The sequence below is a fragment of the Phalacrocorax aristotelis genome, chromosome 3, assembly GCF_949628215.1.
Source record: "Phalacrocorax aristotelis chromosome 3, bGulAri2.1, whole genome shotgun sequence".
NCBI classification, from domain to species: domain Eukaryota; kingdom Metazoa; phylum Chordata; class Aves; order Suliformes; family Phalacrocoracidae; genus Phalacrocorax; species Phalacrocorax aristotelis.
Genome location: NC_134278.1, coordinates 27033227 through 27055109, shown reverse-complemented (window position 1 = coordinate 27055109; position 21883 = coordinate 27033227). Strand labels below are relative to the sequence as shown.

Sequence of the window (21883 nt, the reverse complement as noted above, 5' to 3'; positions counted from 1 at the left end):
CCTTGAAAATGCCACTAGGGCAGCCTCCCCCATGGTGCTCTAGTGTTTTTGTCTGTAGCACTGTTGTATGAAACTGGGCAGGATCTATCACTGGACTTCAAACACGCTTTATTTTTTTTTTTTTTTTTAAATCCTGATGCCCGCCTTCGGTGCAGCTGTGTTAATCCCCGTCACAGTTCATTCTGGTTTTGGACAGTTTTCCAACAAGAAAATCAGAGTGAAACGGGGGTGAGTTCCAAGACAGGCTGGGTGGAGTAGAAGCATTACAAGATGATGTGTAATACAGCTTCCAGTTGAAACATACTCTTGCTTTGGGCTTTTTCAAAGCTTGGCCCAGACTTGCTGAAATATCTGTAAATATGGCCTTAATTTTTTTTTTAGAGTGGGTGAAACCCAACAAAACTTGCTGAGTTTTGTTTCCAAGACAGAAGTATAATTAGTTTTTGTTTCCAGACCTGGTGGAAAACAGAAAGAATTATTAAACCACTGCCCTTCCCTCTCCTTCCACCCTTTTTGCCTTTCTCCAAGTGTCAAGACTTTCACAAACTTCAGCAATTTGGCTTCTATTGAGGTCGCACACTTTTAATACAGTTTTCCACAGGCAGTGGATCACGCCAGCTAGGAGTATAGAGTACTTTTTAAAAACTGCTTGTGTAGAGTAAAAAAGACATATGCAGGTTCTAACACTTTGATTGTCCACTTTCCCTGCTTGCAAGTTTCTTGATGAACAGAAGTCCCCTTGGCTAATTTATGCCATTTCAGTAAGAACAGTATTATCATGACATTCAATAGCTGAGTCCTTTGCACTTGACAGTACAACACAACTAGGGCTAAATATATGTCTTTTACACATAAGTTTTCTAGAAATTTTTCTTTGATAAAACTTTGTGCTCTGTATCATGAATTGATAGATGTAATGCATTAAATAGGTGGTTTTATGCTGGTTTTGCTGCAGAAAAAAAGAAAAGAGGATAGTCTTCAGCATTTGCAATGGAAATGCAGTTATGCTTAGATTAAGGCAGTAGTTTAAATTCATGAGTTCCTATCTATGTTTATGTGGATATCACTGCTTACACAGCTGAGTGAAAGCTCCAGATAACCCTAAATTTTTTCATACACAGCCTGAGGCAGTCCATGGCTTCAAGTGCCCAAAAAAATTTAAAGCACTGAGGATTTCAGAGGCCTCCTGCCTCAGGCTTCTCCCTCAGCTGCCTTCTCCAGGAACAACTTTGTGTGTTGCTGCTCCAAGATTTCCAGACACAGCGATAAGGTGTTACAGATGAAGTAATAACATTCGTTGATGTAAGTAATACAGTATGCACATTTGACAGCTACACTCTTATAAAGAAAAGCAAAAACCTGTCCCTTTCATTGCATTCATTCTGCCTTTAATATGCCCTAACAACAAGTTGCTGCTATATGAAGCAGAGGTTCCTGCTATACAGCCCTCACTCACTGACCTCTGCCAACCTCCTTGGCTCTGACTGACTGCTGAAAAACACGCAGGACCAGGAGTTAAAGACCAAGAAAATTTCAGCAGCTGGCAGTCTGCACATTGAATCTGTCCAGAAATAAACACGGTAGCTGTATACGAGTATATCTTGGCTGAAGTGACATAAGAGTGCTTCAGAATAAAGCAACGTTACTCACAATTTGCTGTTAGCTCAGGCAAAGACAGTCACCATTCTGCTAAAGGCTTAATCCTTGCAGAAAGGAATGGGTGCAAAGATGTGAGCCAGTTGTTCATATAGGAAAGGGTTACCAAACAGTAGGTGCAGCATTAAGTGCCCAGGTGCAAGCTCCTGTCACGTCTTCTAGTAAAACATTAAGCTGAAAAGATTTAAAAGCAAATCTCCCTCTATCTCCGGTTCCTAGAAGTGTAGCTCCTTTTCTTCAGACTTGCTCTCAGCCTAGCAACTTTCCTTGAACCCTGGAACCACAGGAAGACAGTCCCCTTGTCAGTCCTCTCAAGGTCCCTTCTCCAGATGCAAGTTCCTTGTGTCCTTTGGAGTCCCCTTTCCACTGTCTTTATGTTGCATTCCCCCAAAACGTGTAATTTGTTGCACTAAGCTACATATAAAGATGTGCAGCTTTAAGTCCCAGTGCTGGCTGCCAGCTTGAAGCCCAGAAGCCTCCCTAAGCTCAGGATGCCCAGGGGAAGTTCTCCTAGAGGGACCTCACTCTGGGCATCCAGGACAAAGCGACCACCCTAAAAAAAAACCCTGCTTTTTTGCCTAACTGCAGCCTTCTAAGGGAAAGGTACAGGCAGTAAATAACAGACAGGCAAAATCCAAGCCATGTACTACATTCCCCAGCTAAAGGCAGGGCAGCAACCACACACTGCTGGAACAGGGGCTTCTCAGGATGTCCATATGCCCTAATTCTCCCATAGTTTGAAGTGTTTAAATATCACACTGGTAAAACCTTTTCCTCTGCTCCGACCTCATTTTGCAGCCTGGCTGCCTTCAGTTTTTGTTCTCAAGCAATTGCGCTCATTAGGTGAGATGTTCAAATGGTTCCCTTTTCTCAATTAATTTTAGCAGGAGTATGCACATACTGTGCTTTAGTGTTATTGTACGGCTTTGTAAAAGAATTTTCATCATGCACGATTCTGAAATAGCAACATGAAATGAAAATCCCTATTATGGCACGTGTCATCAATTTTTTAGACTTCCTAATGACAATGAGCAAACTCCAGAGCTGAGGAAACCTGGTCTTGCCAAGTTGTGTGCAGTTATTGCTAGTGAGGTAGGAAAAGAGTTTTCTGTGCCTCTCAGCCCTACCGAAATCTCTGACTGGAGCCAGGCAGAGAGGCAGCTCCCTGTGGCTCATGTGTCTGCGTGTGACTCAGACCCCTCAGCAGAACAATTGCTTTCAGGCATTCAGTGCTTACTGAGCACCAATTTTATTTATATGCAAACAAAATTACTCACTCATAGAATATTACCAGGCTTGATAACGCCTTCCATGGAATAGGAAGCCAATCTTCAGGGTGTGATTTACTATCATTTAGCAGATGGGCGATGTTTCTATAAAAATAGGATGGAAACAAGATAACAATAGTGTGAAAATAGTTGTGTTCCTTTATTGCCTTGTTAGTCATTCTAATTTTAAAATTAATTTCTACTCAAAGCCATCTCAAATAACATTAACAGTGTTCAACTGTTAGATACTGTCAGCATTGTTTAGGAGCTGATTGTGGAAAAGCCCTGAAGGATGATCAATAAAAACTGCAAAAGGAGCCTGTTCAGCTCAGTTAATATTGGGAAGATTCAAACTTTCCCAAAGTTCGTATGTATTTCTGTTCAGAGTTCTATCTGAAACTGTTTTTAAATATATATATGAATTTAGACAGGGAGTTTTCCACTAGTTATGAATACTGTCAGGTACCAGATCCCAAGACGTATATTCTTCTAGCTATTTCTACACCCAGTTTTAAAGTTTCACAGTTAGACTGACAACTAATCAAAATGTCATATAACATGTTGTTAACAAGAAATATTGTAATGTGTAATCTAAGTGGGGATTTCTTTTTTGTTTGCCATAAAAATGATACATTCGTGTTTTATGGAAAAGGAAATTGACACCGTGTCACAAACACAAAGGCTATTTCTGCATTGCCTTCCCTGTCTGGTACCACCCCATTCTGCAGTTCCCACAGACCATTAGTAATACTAGTGATTTAAAGCAGATGAGCTCTCTGTTGAATTAACCTGAGCCCCATATTGTTCCTTTCTAGTCATACAGGAAAAATCTCCAGGCTGGGAGACTTTTAGTCCAAGCTAGTAGGCATGGCTGAGCATTAGTGATGGAGAGGCCAAAATAAAACGAGAGAAATGAGGAAGGTGGCATCTTAATGAAGAGCAAGTTTCCTCAAACTCCCACTAAACAGTGCACTAGAAGAGCTCAGTGCCCTTCTGACATTTAAAATCTGTATCCAGGTAGTCTGTGTGAGGCAAACTTCCACGTGAGGAGGCTCCCAGTCCCCGCTGAGGAGAACCTTTACTTGTGCTCTGAATAGCAGCAGAATAGCTGCCTCAGCATCAAGGTTGTTTTCAAAGAGCAAATTGGCTTCTAGATATGGGTACATTTGCCTGCTTGTTAAATTCCAAGTACTGTGGCATTCCCACGGACTGCAGCTTTATGATACTAAAAGAGAGTGCTGAGCACATACATCACTCAGAGCACCAAAGTTTAACCCCAGAAGGTGAGTAGAGCAGTATCACTTTGCAAACCATTAAATTGCTTTTACATGCTTGGATTTGTTTCACTTGCACATGGTGCTTCATTAAAGCCAAGATGCTAATTTGGTCAGCTAAAGACCTAGGAGCATAGTTTTGAGCTTTCTCATCATTGAAGAAACTTAATGTGACAACCCAGACCCTAAAAAGATCTCACAAGCAAATCAGGAATCGCAACAATGAGTAACAAAAGAGCTACAGCAGTGCCAACCAATTTGCAGTTGAATGAAACAAAAACCTCAGAGCTGACTGGATATGTTTTTGCAGCATCATTCACTACAGAGCTAAATTCTACTCTTCTGAAATCTTGATGTTTATGGAATCAATACATACCAAGAGGTTGACAAGTAGCTGTGTAGATGGCTCAGTACACTACCCCCCAAAGTACTGGTTTAGCTACTAAAGCTGGAAGTTACTTCTCTGAGAGTGCTTATCTCTTCTAAGATTGGTTGTGTTACAGTTTTCTATAAATTTCAAGTTATAAAAGTTTTTGTGTCTAAATTAATTTTATTGTATGACACTAGAGTCCACAGAAGAGCTTGCTGTACAGCAGTATGATACTAACATTTTAATAATAGTTCTTTCAGTAGTGATGCAACATAAATTGTGACCCCTGTTTAGTTTGAGAGACATTTCAGTGGCAAGGACATTATTTGGATACCACCGCCACGAAGAGTTCTTGAAGGAAAAGCTAGTACTCATTTGTGATGACATTAAAAGCCAAATTCTTAATTTTCTAGAAAGAACGAATCATGGTGTATTAAAGACACTGAAGGTGTCACTAGAAATTCTTTGTTAACTGGAATTTCATGGCAGCTTTTTTCGCCCCACCTATTTAACATGGCAGAGTTGTTTCTTTCATAGATAATTTTATGACTGATGATTCCTGTTGGCATTTGGCTTTTGGATTAACTGAAACTAAAAGGGGTAGAAAGTAGTTAATTTCTTCTTATATTGATAGTTGCAATGTCTGTTTTTTAATTAACAAATAAGCAAAACAGTCAGACAGAAGCAGCTATGGGAGCATTAGGAGTGGAAGGGATTCTGGGTGTCTTGTCTGCACTAATGATCCTCCTGGCCTACAGTGGGAACTTTTCCAGGACTACAGATACATCAGTGGAGACAAACAACAGACTGTCTTTTCCAACGTCACCCATTGGAAACAGGCTTTTGGTCATGGTGACACATGCCTATTCCCAGGTTAAACAGTGAGTGGAAGGCAAGCAGTTCAGGAATGAGTCTGGTCTGGACCTAATTGAGGAGAAATTACATTTTCTTCTTTATTTTCCTTTCATTAAACAAATTATTAAAATTGTGCATATTTAATTGTGATTGTGGGAACAGGAATATGCTGTTTCACTGCAATTAATTTTTGTATTATTCTAAATGCATTGACTTTGTGGGATCTACTAGTAAAAAATTAATTTCCTGGAAGAGATAATGATACATAGATACAACTTATCTGAGCTAGGATAGGAAATAATTATTCTGCAGCAGCACCAGAACTCTACCTACATTTTTTTGGAATTTTTTTATCCTGTATGACCATGAGCCAATTCTGTGTGAAAAAGCACCTAATACTTCTAAAGTGATTTGTGACCAGAGTATGTATTGTAAAGAGATTAAGACTAACCATGTAACTCTATTTAATTCAGGCACTGTTGAAGCAACCATTAGTAATGTAACAAAATAGTGGTGAGATGTAAATAACAGAGGAGGGAACTTCCTGCTCAGTGAGACACCACGGTTTTTAGTAGTCCTGGATACAACCTGCTGTTAGTATAAAGGAGTGTTTGTATCAGGTGAGATCTGAGAGTGTTGTGATGGCTGAGGTGTGTTCAGGTCAGGAAGCCCTAATAAGCCATAACAGAAAGAAAGGTAACTTACGGAGAAGACATTTTTATTTCTCTAGAAAGACTCAATATGCAACAGTGGAAAGAATAGATACTTAAAGCAGATATGGTACAATACAATTAGAGTAGAGGACTATGGCTATCCCAAAGTAGCTAAAATCAGCTTCTCAATATCACACTCATTTTGTCCACGTAGAATCCTAAAATAACCATTTTCTCCCCAAGATTTTCCCCAGGAATTTGCAGCAATCTAAAGAAAAACAAAGAGGAAAAAAATATAAATTTTAATTTTAAGGTAGTATTTAAAAATCAAGGTGTAAAATGCAAAATTAATATTTTGTGTTAGTTTCCTTTTTAAGAAACAGAATTTCTCAGTTTTGGTGTACTGAGAATCAGAAGGCATCTTTTTCTGATTTCTAATCATTTGTTCCTTTTTGTTTTGATCAAAACTTCAGTTCCAAATCCAGGGTTAATAAAAATGGAATAGTACTTCTACAAGGCAGTTTGATAAATTGAGACAGAAATCATTAGATAATTCAACTACTGGCTGGAGAAAGTGGATATTGAAACAACAATGGTCAAAATTCCAATTACAACTAATCTGTTAAAGAGAGACCCAAGACACAAAAAAGCTGACTTTTAATAAATAGGGTTTCATTTAGATAGCTATTGACATATTGAGCAATTTAGTTTCTAATTAAGTCAGTAGAAGTTTTGCCTTACATGTCATTGATACTACCTACCGTAAGCCCTGCCATCAGCTATGTAAATTCCAAATTACCTTCTCCTGAACAGAGGAATAATGAGATGAGCTGTTAATCATAATAAAGGTAATAAAACCTGACTTACTCTGAATGGCTGAAACCCAATGTTGGGTTTTTTTTCTGATAGCTGGATAACATTTGCCAAAGCTGTTTAAATAGATAGGTTGTCCAAATGTTTTAACAAATAATATTGATTATTTTTATTGAGTCTCATTTGCAGGTGTCAAAAAGAACTGAGTTTTCATGGGAAATTTTAATAACATTTGAGAATTTGAATAAGATTTGAGACAGTAAAGACAGTGTAGGGAAAAACGCAGATATAGGTGTGAGATCAGATGAAACAGGCTTTGAAATTGAGGTAGATGATGCTACAGTTCAAGGGTCAGGAAGATAAAAGTTGCCAGAAAGGGAATAGAATTATGCAGAGAACTTTAAGGTGAAGGAACAAAAATGACACAAAGAAAGTGAATGAAAAGAAAGAAGTTGGGTTTAGATAATCTGTGTTGTAGAGATTTTTTTCTTCTGTCTCAAAACACAGTGCTAAGGATCCACTTACCCAGAACTTCTGTTTCTGTCCATTTCTGTCAGCTAATGCTCCCCACCTATTGCAAGAGATAGCACTAGTGAGACCTTTTATGCATATGTTCATATATTTTAGCTTTAAACAAACAATCAGAAAAGAAAAGCTTGTCTTAGTTGTCCGAATACCAGTATCAGAACAAAGCATGACTGACAGATGTCTCCGTTTTTAAATAACAAACTCTGCTGGTGATGAAAATGAAGATAAGTATCCTGCTAGCCACAAGACATTGCCATTAGGGACTACAAAATGTTAACCTATGTGTAATTTTAGTCATTGCAAAAACCTGTTTTCAATGACAGAATCTCTGCTCTGGACAGCTTGCCAGCTGAACTAAACAGTAGGGGTATTGAAATTAATGTGTACACATTTCTTCAATTCAGCTAAAGATCCCTAGGAACTTCTTTGTTAAATCTCATCCAACACCATTACAAAAATAGCTGGTCAGTTGGGACTGAATATGTTCCAAGCTTTTCTCATCCCAAATTAAACTGCTGACAACCTAATCTGTTTTATTGCACAGTGTGGGGGATGACCTGTAAATTTACTTGATGTTTCTTTGTCATCTTTGAGGACATGATGAGTGTTGTGGCAATATCCATGAAACCACACAAGAGATTGTCCCCACCTGCCAGGTGATAGGACTTTCATAATTGTGTAGTTGTAGCTGAACTGCACAGTGCTCTGAGTTGTTAAATCTCACTTTGTATACCTACGGGGCAAAAGAAGGTGCAGTCCATCATCTGGATGTAGTTCAATGAGCAAATCTAGGCTGCACGTCTTAGCTAGCTAGGTATATATGGTATGTCTACTGATTGCTTAGAGAGTTCTGATTTGTTTTGCATTTATAAAACAAACGTTTGTCTAGTTACTATTCACATGTCATAGAATCATAGATTAGTTTGGGTTAGAAGGGACCTTGGAAGTTCATCTAGTCCAACTCCCCCTGCAATAAGCAGGGACAAACTCAACAAGATCAGGTTGCTTAAAGCCCCGTCCAACCTGACCTTGAATGTTTCCAGGGATGGGGCATCTACCACCTCTCTGGGCAACCTGTGCCAGAGTTTCACCACCCTCACTGTAAAAAATTTCTTACAGGAAAAAAATTTCTTTCAGGATGTTTGTGTGCTTGTAAAAGAGCACAAATAAACAGAAAACCAAAGGTATGAACATTTACAGGTCTTTCCACAGTATAAAGTTAATCCTAGAATATACAGAATGCCATTGACAGGGTGTTCATCTGTGTATATCCCACCACTGCCATGTGTTTGAGCTGTATTTGCAGTGCTCCATTCACTTTGAAAGACAAGCAGAAAATATATGATATGAAATCCCACACTGTGAATGGGGAAATTAAGATATTTGTGTCACCTTTGTAAAAAAATTTTAATAGTCATGGTGGCATCAGATCTCCTTGGTTAACAGTGAATGCTAACATATGTGGAATGCCTGCACTTCCAGCCAAAGTTAAAAGAAAAACAAGACAAACTGATGAGTAGCAGAGAGGAGAAGTCTGGATTACGGCTGCAAGAACAAACTGTAGTCACTGCTCATTAAATGCAAGGAATCATAAAAACAGCGTTGGTCATAATGACCACTGAATGTAACTGTTTTTCAGAAAGGCCTTATGATGCTTTTTCTCTGAATTACCATGTGAACGTTCAGGGTTCTTTGCCATTTCTTCACCAAATGTATTTCATATACAGTCTGTTATGACCATAAATTTTTAGGAAAATATATAATAAGCTATAGATTTATTTCTTTCTTCATGCCCATTTTACTAAAAAATATTACATCAGCTGCAGTGTGAAGGTCCAATATTTACATCAGTCTTAAAGACAGAGGAAAATTGACTTGAATTTATATTCATGTATCCCTTCATTCAGTACTACATGTTATCTCTCCCACTTGTTTGAGCAGGATAATGACCAGTTTCTGCACACTCGCATTTCTGCAATGAAATATTCTTCTAACATTCATTGTTTTTTTTAAAAAAAGTCAACCTCTAGTTTCATACTAAAAGGAATTTGTTGATTATCAGAAATGTTTCTAAATGGAAGAAAACTTAGAAACCAAAATGGAAAAGTATCCTTTTTATCCTTGACTATGACATATCCATGAATTTAATTTCCTAGGTTTTGTTCCATCATAGTCAGATACAAACAGAGGTACTTGACATATGCATTTTATCTTACAATTTAAAAGAAGAGCTGCTTACTTAGGAATCTATGCCCATGGGCATTTATCCAAATACTCTAAATTAAAATACATTAAATTAAAGTATACAAGAGTGCAGTCAGCAGGTCAAGAAATATGACCAATCCCCTTTAGTGAGGACCTGCCATTCTGCATCCAGAACACTGTGTCCAATTTTGAGCTTCCCCATACAGGAAAAACATTAACAGGCTGGAACAAGACAAGCAGGAGTCCACTGAGACGTTTGGGAACTGGAGCATGTGATGCACAAGGAGAGGCTGAAGGAGCTGGCTTTGTTCACCTCTCAGGAGAGAGGTTGTCTTCTGCCTTACAAAGGGTGGGTATAGAGAAGATAAAGCAGACTCTCCTGATACGTGTACAGTTGATGGTCAGGAGATGGGTTTATGAAAGTCAGGTCCTGCCTCACTAACCTGGTCTCCTTCTATGATGAGGTGACCTGCTTAGTGGATGAGGGGAAGGCTGTGGACATTGTCTACTTGGACTTTAGTAAGGCTTTGATACTGTCTCCCACAGCATTCTCCTGGAGAAGCTGGCTGCTCACAGCTTGGGCAAGTGCACTCTGCGCTGGGTTAAAAACTGGGTGGACGGCCGAGTCCAGAGAGTGGTAGTGAATGGAGTCAAATCTGGTTGGCAGCCAGTCACGAGTGGTGTTCCCCAGGGCTCAGTGTTGGGGACGGTCCTGTTTAATATCTTCACTGATTATCTGGATAAGGGGATTGAGTGCACCCTCAGTAAGTTTGCAGATGACACCAATTTGGGGAGTGTTAATTCTGCTTGAGGGAAGGAAGGATCTACAGAGGGACCTGGACAGGCTGGATTGATTGAGCCAAGGCCAACTGCATGAGATTCAAGAAGGCTAAGTGCCGGGTCCTGCACTTGGGTCACAACAACCCCATGCAACGCTACAGGCAGGGGGAGGAGTGGCTGGAGAGCTGCCTGGAGGAAAAGGACCTGGGGGTGTTGGCTGACAGCCGGCTGAACGTGAGGCAGCAGTGTGCCCAGGTGGCCAAGAAGGCCAACAGCATCCTGTCTTGTATCAGGAATAGTGTGGCCAGCAGGAGCAGGGATGTGATAGTGCCCCTGTACTCGGCACTGGTGATGCCGCACCTCGAGTACTGTGTTCACTTTTGGGCCCCTCGGTACAAGAAGGACATTGAGTTGCTGGAGTGTGTCCAGAGAAGGGCAACAAAGCTAGTGAAGAGTCTGGAGAGCAGGTCTTATGAGGAGCAGCTGAGGGAACTGGGATCGTTTAGCCTGGAGAAGAGGAGGTTGAGGGGAGACCTTATCGCTCTCTACAGCTACCTGAAAGGAGGTTGTAGTGAGGTGGGTGTTGGTCTCTTCTCCCTAGTAACAAGCGATAGGACAAGAGGAAATAGCCACAAGCTGCACCAGGGGAAGTTTAGATTGGATATTAGGAAAACTTCTTCACTGAAAGGGTTGTCAAATATTGGAACAGGCTTCCCAGGGAAGTGGTTGAGTTTCCATCCCTGGAGGTATTTAAAAGAAGGGTAGATGTGGTGCTTGAGGATCTGGTTTAGTGGTGGACTTGGCAGTGATAGGTTAGCGGTTGGACTCAATGATCTTGAAGGTCTTTTCCATTCTTAACGATTCTATGATTCTATGACAGTCAAAGTTTTCAGCAAGGGAAATTGCAGTTGGAGATAAGGAAAAAAGTATTCCTACAAGAGTGGTTAGGCACTATGGTAGTGAGAGGTTGTGGAACATCTGTCCTCAGAGATATCCAAAACTCAACCTGAGAAGCCCCATGAACCTTAATTATAAAGATGGCTCTGCTTCGAGCTGGGGGATTAAACTAGATGACCATCAGAGATCCCTCCTCATCTAAAGTATTCAATGATCTAAGAAACTTGATCTAAGATGGCTTTGCCAATTTAGGACACAGAGAGTTGGACAAAACAACTTCCAGCCTCAGTTAGTCTACAGGTCTATGAATTATTAAATTTTTTATTCAATGTGTTGATTTTGCATAACAGTTAAATAACTAAGTATAGTAATAGATTGTGATCGGGCAAGTGGTTTTGCCACTTATTTAAAAAAAATGGCTGGAGTCTAACAAGCAAATAATAAGGTGGATTTATTGTTTACTAATAGAAACCAGTCTTGGAGTTAGCACATGAATCAGGAGCAGGACTCAGCAGGGAAGGCAGAATGAAGTAGTGTCTCCATACATGATGACCTTTACTGGCACCAACTGTGGCATGAGGTCCTACGCCTGTTTACCAAGCCTTTCCTAAAACTTAGCACAGTTTGTTCAGGCTTGTTCCAAAGGCTGGCTGACATTCACCAATTCTCATTTATTCCAGGCTAACACACTTCTTTCAGTCTGAAAAAGCACTCAGCTGTGATGGAAACAGCTGTTGTTTTGCGAACCATGGTCTATATATATTGTTCAGTGATGTAGGATTTGTAGTCACATGCCAGTTTGACTTGACATCTTGCCTCTGGGAGTGAAAGCCAGCAACATTAAGAGCATTTCTGGGGATTTCTTGGCTCATTCATACTAATATACCTTCTAAAGAGGAAACAATTCTTTCAAAAATCTGCTAAGTGGAAAGGGTTTCCGCAGTAGTACCTTTAGGAAAGGAGAACATATTTTCTCAAATAGATTTCTCAATTCTCTATAATAGATTTCTCAGAATAAGCATCGCATTGATCTTTGCAATTTCTTTTTCCCTTTTCCAACCTATAAAGTTATACCTCAGTATTTTTCATGGTTGCAGCCTTACTGATGGAATAAATTCATTCTGTATTGTATCCCTTAGTTGCACCTATCAAACATGTTATGGCATCTAAGCACAGCTTCCACTTTAAGCTTAATTTAAGTTTAGATTCCTCAGAGAAAACAAATCTCTAAATATCCTTTCTGTTGCTAAGCCAGGCATCTGAGAGCAAATTTTCTGAGTTATAAAGAAATATATGATGTAAATGAATAATATTAAATTCAGCTTGAATTTTAACTGCTGTTTTACTTGCTGCTGTAAGTACTGCTCCTTGAAATACGAACAAAGACTGACTGAGAGGAAGTTGTTAAAATGATAAGATAATATTTAGTAACACACAAATAAATTCAGAGGAAATGTTAACCTTCTAAAGCTCTTAGCCATCTGCTAAGCTGAATGGAAACTGGATGGCACCTTATTTCAACAATTCAGAAAACGGTTTTGATTCAATGTAGCTCACGTCCTGTATATATATTATTGATAGCAAATGTGGAAAGTGATAGCATTCCAGATGTCTTTTCCTGGAGCGTAGCAGCTCAGATGAAGTGTTGATTGGTCCCTCAAAATCTTCAAGACCAAAATAAAAATAAAATATCAGTAACTAGAAGTATAATCCTGAAGGAGCTAAATAAGCCACCCACTTCTGTCCCCGAAAAGCAAAAGTTCTGTATAGGTTATGAAAGGAACCAGTAGTACAAAGATTATTACTCAATGCAAATTTTTGCTTTGGGTATGCTATGGAAAGATAGATTACGTAGTAGTTTCTTTACAATATTTTCAAAAATGCAGTTAATACAGTATACTATTGTTTTACTGGTCTCTTCTGAGATTGAAGCAGTACATTGGCATTATTTTCCTTAATGTAAATGTTAATGTCAGAAGTGGAATTAGAATTTGCCTTTTCCTGACAGTAAAACACTATGGGATTTAGTTCAAGACTAAGATATTTAAACATGTGTGTCCCACAGAAGCAAACAGAATACATTGAGATCCATTCACTTGCCTAAATGCAGGCGTCGAGGGCTATTTGAGATGCCTTAGGGTGCCTGAGACATCCACATGTTTCTGGCAGACATGACAGAACATCTATGAAACATCAAAGTCCTTTTGGAGACACAGCCAAGTGGGAAGATCTTCCCACTTCTGGTAGCACCAAATATCTGTATGGGGCAACTAATGGATCTGTGAACAGTTGTAGCTGAGTTGCCCTCCAGTCTCTACTGACTTTTTTGACTAGATCAACATCACTGTGATGAGAATTTGGACATCCAGCACATCACACCTGCCTGAATCTCAAATTGAATCCTGAAACAATTAGTTTCCTACTGAAGCGTGAGATGAGCAAAGGAGAAGACTGGAAATTATTAGAAAATATACAGTGAATATAGTGAATGGGAATCAGCAGACAATAGAATGTATCAACTTCCAGAACTACACAACTGTAACACATGACTTCAGAGTAAATGAGGAGAATTAAGACATTACAGACTGAAGGACTTGGATTCTGCCCATCTTAAGCCATCAAGGATAAAACAAAAAATTTAGACAAGAAGATGAAATTATCATAATAAACATGGAAATTACAGTTCTGATATATGTCAGTTTTTCACAATATAGCACAAAATCATAGATGTTACAGTTTCGTTGAACAAAATTAAACCAGGAATGTATTTTGCTAAAAAGGTTGTTAAACTAATCTGGGGTGCACTTTATGCTCCCTCATGGCTTGGCACAAGAGCTGGTTTAGGGGCCAAAAAATTGGAAGGAAAAATGACACCTTAGTTAATTTTTCCTGTAAAAGAGCTGTGCCTTGGAGTCTTAATCATGGAACAGAACCCCTTTGTGCTGGGCATTGTAATTGAAAATGGTTTAGTAGAAGAGCAAATCCTGTTGCCATTATTTACTTTCAGAAAGTAGTATTTAAAGAAAAGAAATGGGAATCTATTCATTAATGTGAGAGGTATCAATATTTTGACTATAGGTTAAATTCAGTGGGAATGAATAAATGATTGTCACTACTCCATAAAAAAACTATGAAACTTTCAGAGTTGTTAGCTGATGTAATTTCTTTAATACAGTCAATATTGTATCTCCTCCTACAGTTCTTTTTCTTTCTCTGACAATTCTTGTTCCTGAGATCAGGTAGCTCATGTAGCCAATGCAGTCATTACCAATTTTTCCTAAAGTAGACGTATCCAAATTACATGTTCCTAACTAATGACATCCCAACCTTGTTGAAGGTAGAGATTTCCAGTGTCTCCAGGGAAGCAAAAGCCTGGGAAGGTAATAGATGTGATAGTGAGCAGCAAATTAGACATGTAGCCTGCTTTAGGTATGCTAACAACATTAGAAAGAAAACCCAGGAAGCTGGGATTAAAAGTAGGCAAGAGCATGCACCTTTTGAATAAAAGATTTTACAGTGTATGACTGGAGTGCTACACTAAACCTGATAAATCACTTCTAGGAATAAAAATATTTTAAAACTACTTTTAAAAGTAGTTTTTAAAAGTGTGTTTGACAAACTGAGAAAAGAATACGTCAAAACATGTAGACACCAACAACCTAGATGTTTGTAGGGCTCAAATGCCAAGCAGAAAGAGAAAATTGTCATATATTAGTTGATAGATAGGACAGGGGGAAGAAGTCCAGGAAAGAAAACATCAAGAAAAAGTATTTCAACAAGGAAGTAATTTAGCTCCTCGTGGAATTATTTCCCAAGTGGAAATGACACACTTAAAAGTGAGTTGACACGTTCTTGGACAATACCCATTAGAGAACAATATTACATTTTCTGAAAGATGACCAAAATAATCTCATAGCACTTCTTTGTCTCTTGCTTCTGTGATTATTCCAGCTTGATATTTACTCCAAATGAATGACATTTCAAAAGCAAACAGATGCTGGACCTCATTACTAACAGAGACAGGGAATCTATTAGCATTATTTTTAAAAAGCTTTAGACGACTAATGTCCCAATCTTTGGTATTTTTAGGAAAAGCTTAAAACCTTACCCCTCCAAAATTTCATTTTTATTAAGAAGAAAAAGAAGAGATTTTAAAGAATAATTAAGGAGAAGGTCTGCCTATCAATTACCAAAAAATACTTAAAAATGGGAGTTTTCTGTCTGACAAAAATATTCTGTAATAAGTACACCACTTAGCTTTTCCAAAAGAAACCATCATGACCTTCAATCAAAAATAAACTTGAATAAAAAGTAATTTCACCAAACCACATTCAGTCCCCTTCAGAAGAAAAAGTAAGCGAGGTATTTCCATTTACTCAAGGGAAACTGGCTCCAGCTGACTCTGTAAAAAGAATTCTGGTGCTCTTCCAGATAAAAGGATGAATACTTGTGTGCTTCCATAAAAATATTTTCATAGTTTTATATCCAGTTTTATGTAGTAGAGGCACCTTAGCTGTCCTTTTCAGTGGTAACTTTCCCCTGATACTAACTCTGTAAGAGTAGGCCCTGAATGCACAACACTGCCTGACAGTTAAAAAATCTAAAATATGGAGACTGTTTCAGTATTTTTCCACAGAATGGAAATTAAGTTTGTTTGGCCATTTCCTAATTCTTTTTTTAAGAAACTGCATCAGTACAATGAAGGTGCACTTCATAAGAGGAGTACAAAGAAAATTTTCAGAAAAAAACATAGCCGTTGATAATTAAATATCATTGAATGAAACCGTAAAAAAGCTAGAAATAAACTTAACACAACAAAAAGTGTTATCAGCAGTGGCCTCAAAACTGAGGTGTTTTATAGGGGAACAGAAACTAGATTGTAGCATGCTTATATTCAGCTTTGTGGGTAAAGTGCTGTTAGCAAATACAGAAAAGTCATCTAAACGGTGTGTTAAATAATATTATACAAACTGACTCCTTAAGACTAAAGATGTCAATTAAAAATAAATAAGGCCTTAAGAGTAAAGAAGAATAAAAGGTCACAGATCTCAAGCTATTACTTCCTGCAGATCTGTCGATGTTAGAGGAAGTAAGAGCTTTGCGTTAACCGAGGAGTTAAACTGTTTACTGAACACCTGTGCTCTAGGAATCAACATTCCACATCATCTTTCTGAATTCTGTGATTCAACAATTTATATCTAGAAAAGACTCTTCTCACATAGTGACAAACCCCATCTACCAATCAGTAATAGACAAACAGCAGAATACAATTTTAAATCACTCCGGCAATTTCTTTTTCAACCACTTCAACTCACAGTTGCAGTTTCCAAGTTACAGTTTGTAGGCTGAGTGTTGGATTTATTGATGTCACTGGCAAAAACCCCAGATTTATGGGACTAAAGATAAGATTTGTCTCTGGATTGCTTGTTTGCAATGTCTCCTCCCTGTCTTTGTAGAGTGGGGGTGCATTGAAGATAAGATTGTGTCACATCCTATCTTCATAGACAGAAGCAATGAATTTGTTAAAAAACAGCATGCATAGAGGATGTATAAAGGAAATGTATGTGTTCTGGTTTTAAAGTTATGGTCTTTACTCCTATTTTGCTTTTTCAAACTTTTCATAATTTTCTCTTTTTTTTTTTTCCCCAAATACTTTCATTTCTGTTAATTTCTTCACTCACAAAGATCTTCAGGTCAAAAAAAGACAACTAGAACCTTATATAACCTCCAATACAACTTTAGCATAAACTTAGAATAGACTATTTCAGTTGGAAGGGGCCTACAATGATCAACTAGTCCAGCTGCCTGACCACTTGAGGGCTGACCAAAAACTAAGGATATTGTTAAGAGCATTGCCCAAATGCCTTTTAAACACTGACAGGCTTGGGACATCGACTACCTCTCTAGGAAGCCTGTTCAAGTGTTTGACCACCTTCTGAGTAAAGAAATGCTTCCTAACGTCCAGTCTAAACCTCCCCTGGCACAGCTTTGAACCATTCCCACGTGTCCTTCTGGATAGAAGGGGGAGGAGCTCAGCACCTCCCTCTCCACTTCCCCTCCTCAGGAAGCTGTACAGACCACTGAGATTGCCGTGCAGCCTTTTTTCTCCAAACTGGACAAACCCAAAGTCCTTAGTTGCTCTTCATAGGACATTCCTTTCAGCCCTTTCACCAGCTGCTTTGTCCTCTTCTGGGCACATTCAAGGACCTTCACATCCTTCTTAAATTGTGGGGCCCAGAACTGCACACAGCACTCCATCCAGGTGAGGCTGAACCAACACTGAATACAGCAGGATAATCACCTCTTTCGACCAGCTGGTTATATTTTATTTGATGCATCCCACGATGTGGTTTGTCCTCTTGGCTGTCAGGACACATAAACCATGGGATTTCCACAGTTATATATTTGATGAGATATTTCTGTCCCTTTCTGTCTCTGAAAATATATGCTGGTGATCAAACAAGACTTAGTGAAGTCCAAATTCAACCAATTCAACTTTAGGAAACTGAGACATTTGGATTAGGAAAAGAACCACTCTACTTTCAAGAGAGATGGCTACCTCCTGAAAGCAATTCACCCCACCTAAGTGCTGACCACAATCAGTGCTAACAAATTGGACTCGTTTGTCTAATACTATGTTTTCTATGTAGGCATTGCTAGTTTGCTGTCACTGTACTAGCCAAACAAACAATGAAATCTCTTTGGCAAATATACTGTCTTCCCATAGACTATATATACATAGCAACAGAATACAAAGATTACTTGGTCCCTCTCATCTTGACCTGGTTTATTTTAATACCAAAGTTCTGCTTTCATAAAAGGCTCACAGTACCTCCTTCTCCAGACAAAAAAAGAGTGGGACAGAAATACATGCGGTCTAAAACTTTTCATCTCACTTTCTTCCCTGGACTTGGTTGTATCGCTGTCATAATGCTACCAGAAAAAAAAAAGGTATAGCTAGTGCAGGTTATGTCCTGTTCTTAGTGCTGTAACACAAAATTCTAGTACCATTCAAAGACTATGATTTTCATTTACTCAATTAGACAGAAGTTTAGCTCTTAATGTTTTATTAATAAGAAGGTGGTTAGGGTCACTGACTAGTGTTCTCCATGAGACAAACTTCTTAGAAAAGGGTTGCTGTAATTTGAAAATATGGTTTGGCGTGGACTTATCAACATGAGAGATGAGCCAAATTATCAGTGAGTCAGTAGATAAATCATTCCCACAAATCTACCATAATGAATTATATGTGAGACAGCCTTATGGTCTTAACTGCATTAATCATCTTACACCGTGTATCTTTTCCCCATGATCTTCTAATGTATTTCTCTTTGCTGCAAAGTATTTTTGGGCATTGCTCTTTAATTTTTAAACTATAATATCTGATGTTGATTGCCTGACAATAATAAAGTAGATTTTTTTCTCCCCCATGGAAGAAAAAGGAAACTCAACCCAAGGTTTCTTTAGTCAGGAAGAAAATAATTTGGTGGTTTAAGATGTTGGGCGTTGGTTGTTATTCTGAGCCTAAGCTCAAGTGAGGACAAGTGAAGAGGAAAATGAACAGACAAAGTGTCTTCAAAGCCAAAACCTGAGATGTCACTAAAAGTAGTCACTGGTGTCTTTTTTAAGCCTTTGGACATTGCACAGGTGAGTCATTTAATTGTGTATTAAATCTTAGACTGCTATTGCTCTGTCTCGCTATCCCCTCAACACAAGTTTTTGCCTCACGTGTCAATTTTATCTCCATTAGTATGGCTTTTTGGGTTAAGAAACACTCAACCAATGTTTTTTTCAGGGTGTAGATGTTTCAACGACATTTAATCTGCTGCACTATTGAATTTAAAGCTTTCAGTGAATCATTAATAAAAATAGAGGGGAAACGTGTTTCCAATTAATGTATATCTCTCAGTGTCCTCTTATGAAAGTCCTTTGTCACTCTGAGCACCTTCCAAACACCTGAAAATCTATCTTGTTAATGAAACAGTACCTAAGTCTTTTAATAAAATTATTATTGACCCCTCCAAGCATTAAGGTGACAGTCCATAGATTTGATTGCAGCCAAAGACCTTGGATTTTGGGGCCTTTCTGAATTTTTCAGTGTCAGGGAATCAACATATACAGCTTTCTGATTGAAGGTATGGATCAGATATTGTAGCTTGGCACTGATACTGAAGTGATGCAGAGGAAAAAGTCTGAGAGAAGATTGGTCTGAAGAGGCTGCAAACATTAATGGTGGATACTTTACTTCACTAAGCCTAACTTTGAAAAGAGATATATTTGAACTAGAAGTGTAGCTATTTAAGCCAACGTACTACCTCTATGCTGAAAAGACTGTCATCCTTACACTGTCAACAAATCTGCCTCTTTCCCTATGGACACTACATTTCTCTTCTGTCATCTTTTCCTAGGTAGATCTAAGAAACCCAGAGGAGTAGAAGGAAAAGAAGATCAAAAATAGATGCACCAGTTTTAGAGAGGAGCTGCTGTAGAATAGACTCAACAAGTCTGTTCAGCAACTAGAGCTTAAAAGTACAGATCTGAGAGAAAATCTGCTAACAAGCTCGTCTTTGATGTGAATTCAGTCTACTTTTATTATTACGAGATATTGAGATAAGGACAGTTTCACATGCCATTTTTCAGTCATTAGTCTTCTTAAAGGAAGAGTGGAGCTAAAAAAGTGAAAATTACCAACCTTTGACCAATTTGTCTTCCTTAAGCTCACTTACCATTTGCAGTTTCATTGCACCTCTTTAGCTGGGTTTCATACTGGTAGCATTAACAGTTGACATTATATGTATATATACACATAGAATTATAGAATCATTAAGGTGGGAAAAGACCTTTAGAATCATCAGGTCCAACGGACAAACCAACACTGCCATGCCTCCTAAACCATGCCCTGAAGTGTCACGTCTACACATCTTTTAAATACCTCCAGGGATGGTGACTCCACCACCTCTCTGGGCAACCTGTTCCAATGCCTGACAGACATCTCAGTAAAGAAATTTTTCCTAATATCCAGTCTATACCTCCCCTGACACAGCTTGAAGTTGTTTCCTCTCGTTCTATCACTAATACCTTGGGAGAAGAGACCAAGAACCGCCTTACTACAACCTCCTTTCAGGTAGCTGTAGAGAGCAATAAGGTCTCCCTCAGCCTCCTCTTCTCCAGGCTAAACAACCCCAGTTTCCTCAGCCGCTCCTCATAAGACTTGCTCTCTAGACCCTTCACCAGCTTTGCTGCCCTTCTTTGGACACGCTCCAGCAGCTCAATGTCCTTCTTGTAGTGAGGGGCCCAAAACTGAAACACAATATTCAAGGTGCGGCATCACCAGTGCCGAGTACAGGGGCACAATCATTTCCCTACTCCTGCTGGCCACACTATTCCTGATACAAGCCAGGATGCTGTTGGCCTGCTTGACCACCTGGGCACACTGCTGCCTCATGTTCAGCCGGCTGTTGACCAACACCCCCAGGTCCTTCACCGTCACGCAGCTTTCCAGCCACTCTCCCCAAAGCCTGCAGCGTTGCATGGGGTTGTTGTGACCCAAGTGCAGGACCCGGCACTTGGCCTTGTTCAGCCTCATGCAATTGGCCTTGGTCCATCGATCCAGCCTCTCCAGGTCCCTTTGTAGAGCCTTCCTACCCTCAAGCAGATCAACTTGGTGTTGTCTGCAAACTTACTGAGGGTGCACTCAATCCCCTTGACCAGATAATTGATAATGATATTAAACAAAACTGGCCCCAACACTGAGCCTTGGGGAACCCTGCTCATGACTGGCCGCCAGTTGGATTTATCTCCATTCACCACAACTCTCTGGGCTCAGCCATCCAGCCAGTTTTTTACCCAGGGAGGGTACACCCGTCCAAGCCATGAGCTGCCAGATCCTTGTATTTGTGTGTGTACATATACACAAACGTACATATGCAAGACATTTTGAAGATATTATCTTACTATAAATATTATGTACCAGTCAGATGGTCATTTTGTTTTTAAGCTACTTTACAAGTGGGATTCCTCTAGTCTAACCTAGACATTTTAATGTTAGCTGATGTAAGCCTCATGTAACCCCACAGGTTCTTTCATAGTCAACAAAGAGAAATAAGATCCAATAAAACAATTCAACTCACCTTAAGATAGATACATAGCATAGAGCAGATGAATAGCCATGGAGGAAAAAGGGAATGATGGCTGCCTAGCAGAGAGATAGGAATCTTACTTTTACATGTCAAAACTTAGCTGTTATGAATACCAGTCTCCATTATTCACTTTTTCTGCTTACCTCCCTGTCTCTGGAATACAGGCACAGAAACTGCTTGAGCGATCCTACTCTCTCTAAATGTCAGTGGGGTCAGTCCATCCTGCCTTCAGATCACTGAAAGCCCTATTTCACTGTCCATAGAGACCATGATCAAACCCTAATGGTCTGCTACCCGCAATGAACTCTGCCTGGCTTTTCCACATCTTCCTCTACTGCTTCCATACTGTTCTGTCTTTTCCCATTCTCTCCCTGAGCCTGAGGTCACACAGTACCTCACTGGAGATAGACTAACAGTCCGATCAAAGCTGATCTTATAAATAAAA

At 39.2% G+C, this 21883-nt stretch overlaps 1 protein-coding gene and 1 long non-coding RNA gene across 4 annotated transcripts in view; both read right to left on the bottom strand.

Annotated features, from left to right (window-relative positions):
* Positions 1 to 5239, bottom strand: part of LOC142054432 (uncharacterized) — a 74081-nt gene extending 68842 nt beyond the window's left edge. For both annotated transcript variants that reach the window (XR_012659521.1, XR_012659522.1), the window contains exon 1: positions 2934 to 5239. This is a non-coding gene — a long non-coding RNA (uncharacterized LOC142054432). The remainder of the gene's footprint in view (positions 1 to 2933) is intronic.
* An 885-nt stretch (positions 5240 to 6124) lies between these two features.
* The window catches only part of TINAG (tubulointerstitial nephritis antigen), a 53531-nt gene continuing 37772 nt past the window's right edge, over positions 6125 to 21883 (bottom strand). Inside the window, exons 10-11 of one of the 2 annotated variants that reach the window (XM_075086991.1) lie at positions 7415 to 7460; positions 6125 to 6344 (exon numbers count right to left, since the gene is read on the bottom strand). In XM_075086991.1, the coding sequence (XP_074943092.1) occupies positions 6234 to 6344; positions 7415 to 7460 (157 nt within the window). In that variant the 3' untranslated portion in view covers positions 6125 to 6233. Of the gene's footprint in view, positions 6345 to 7414; positions 7461 to 17602; positions 17658 to 21883 lie in introns of those variants that run through there. The other variant, XM_075086992.1, reaches the window with a different exon arrangement.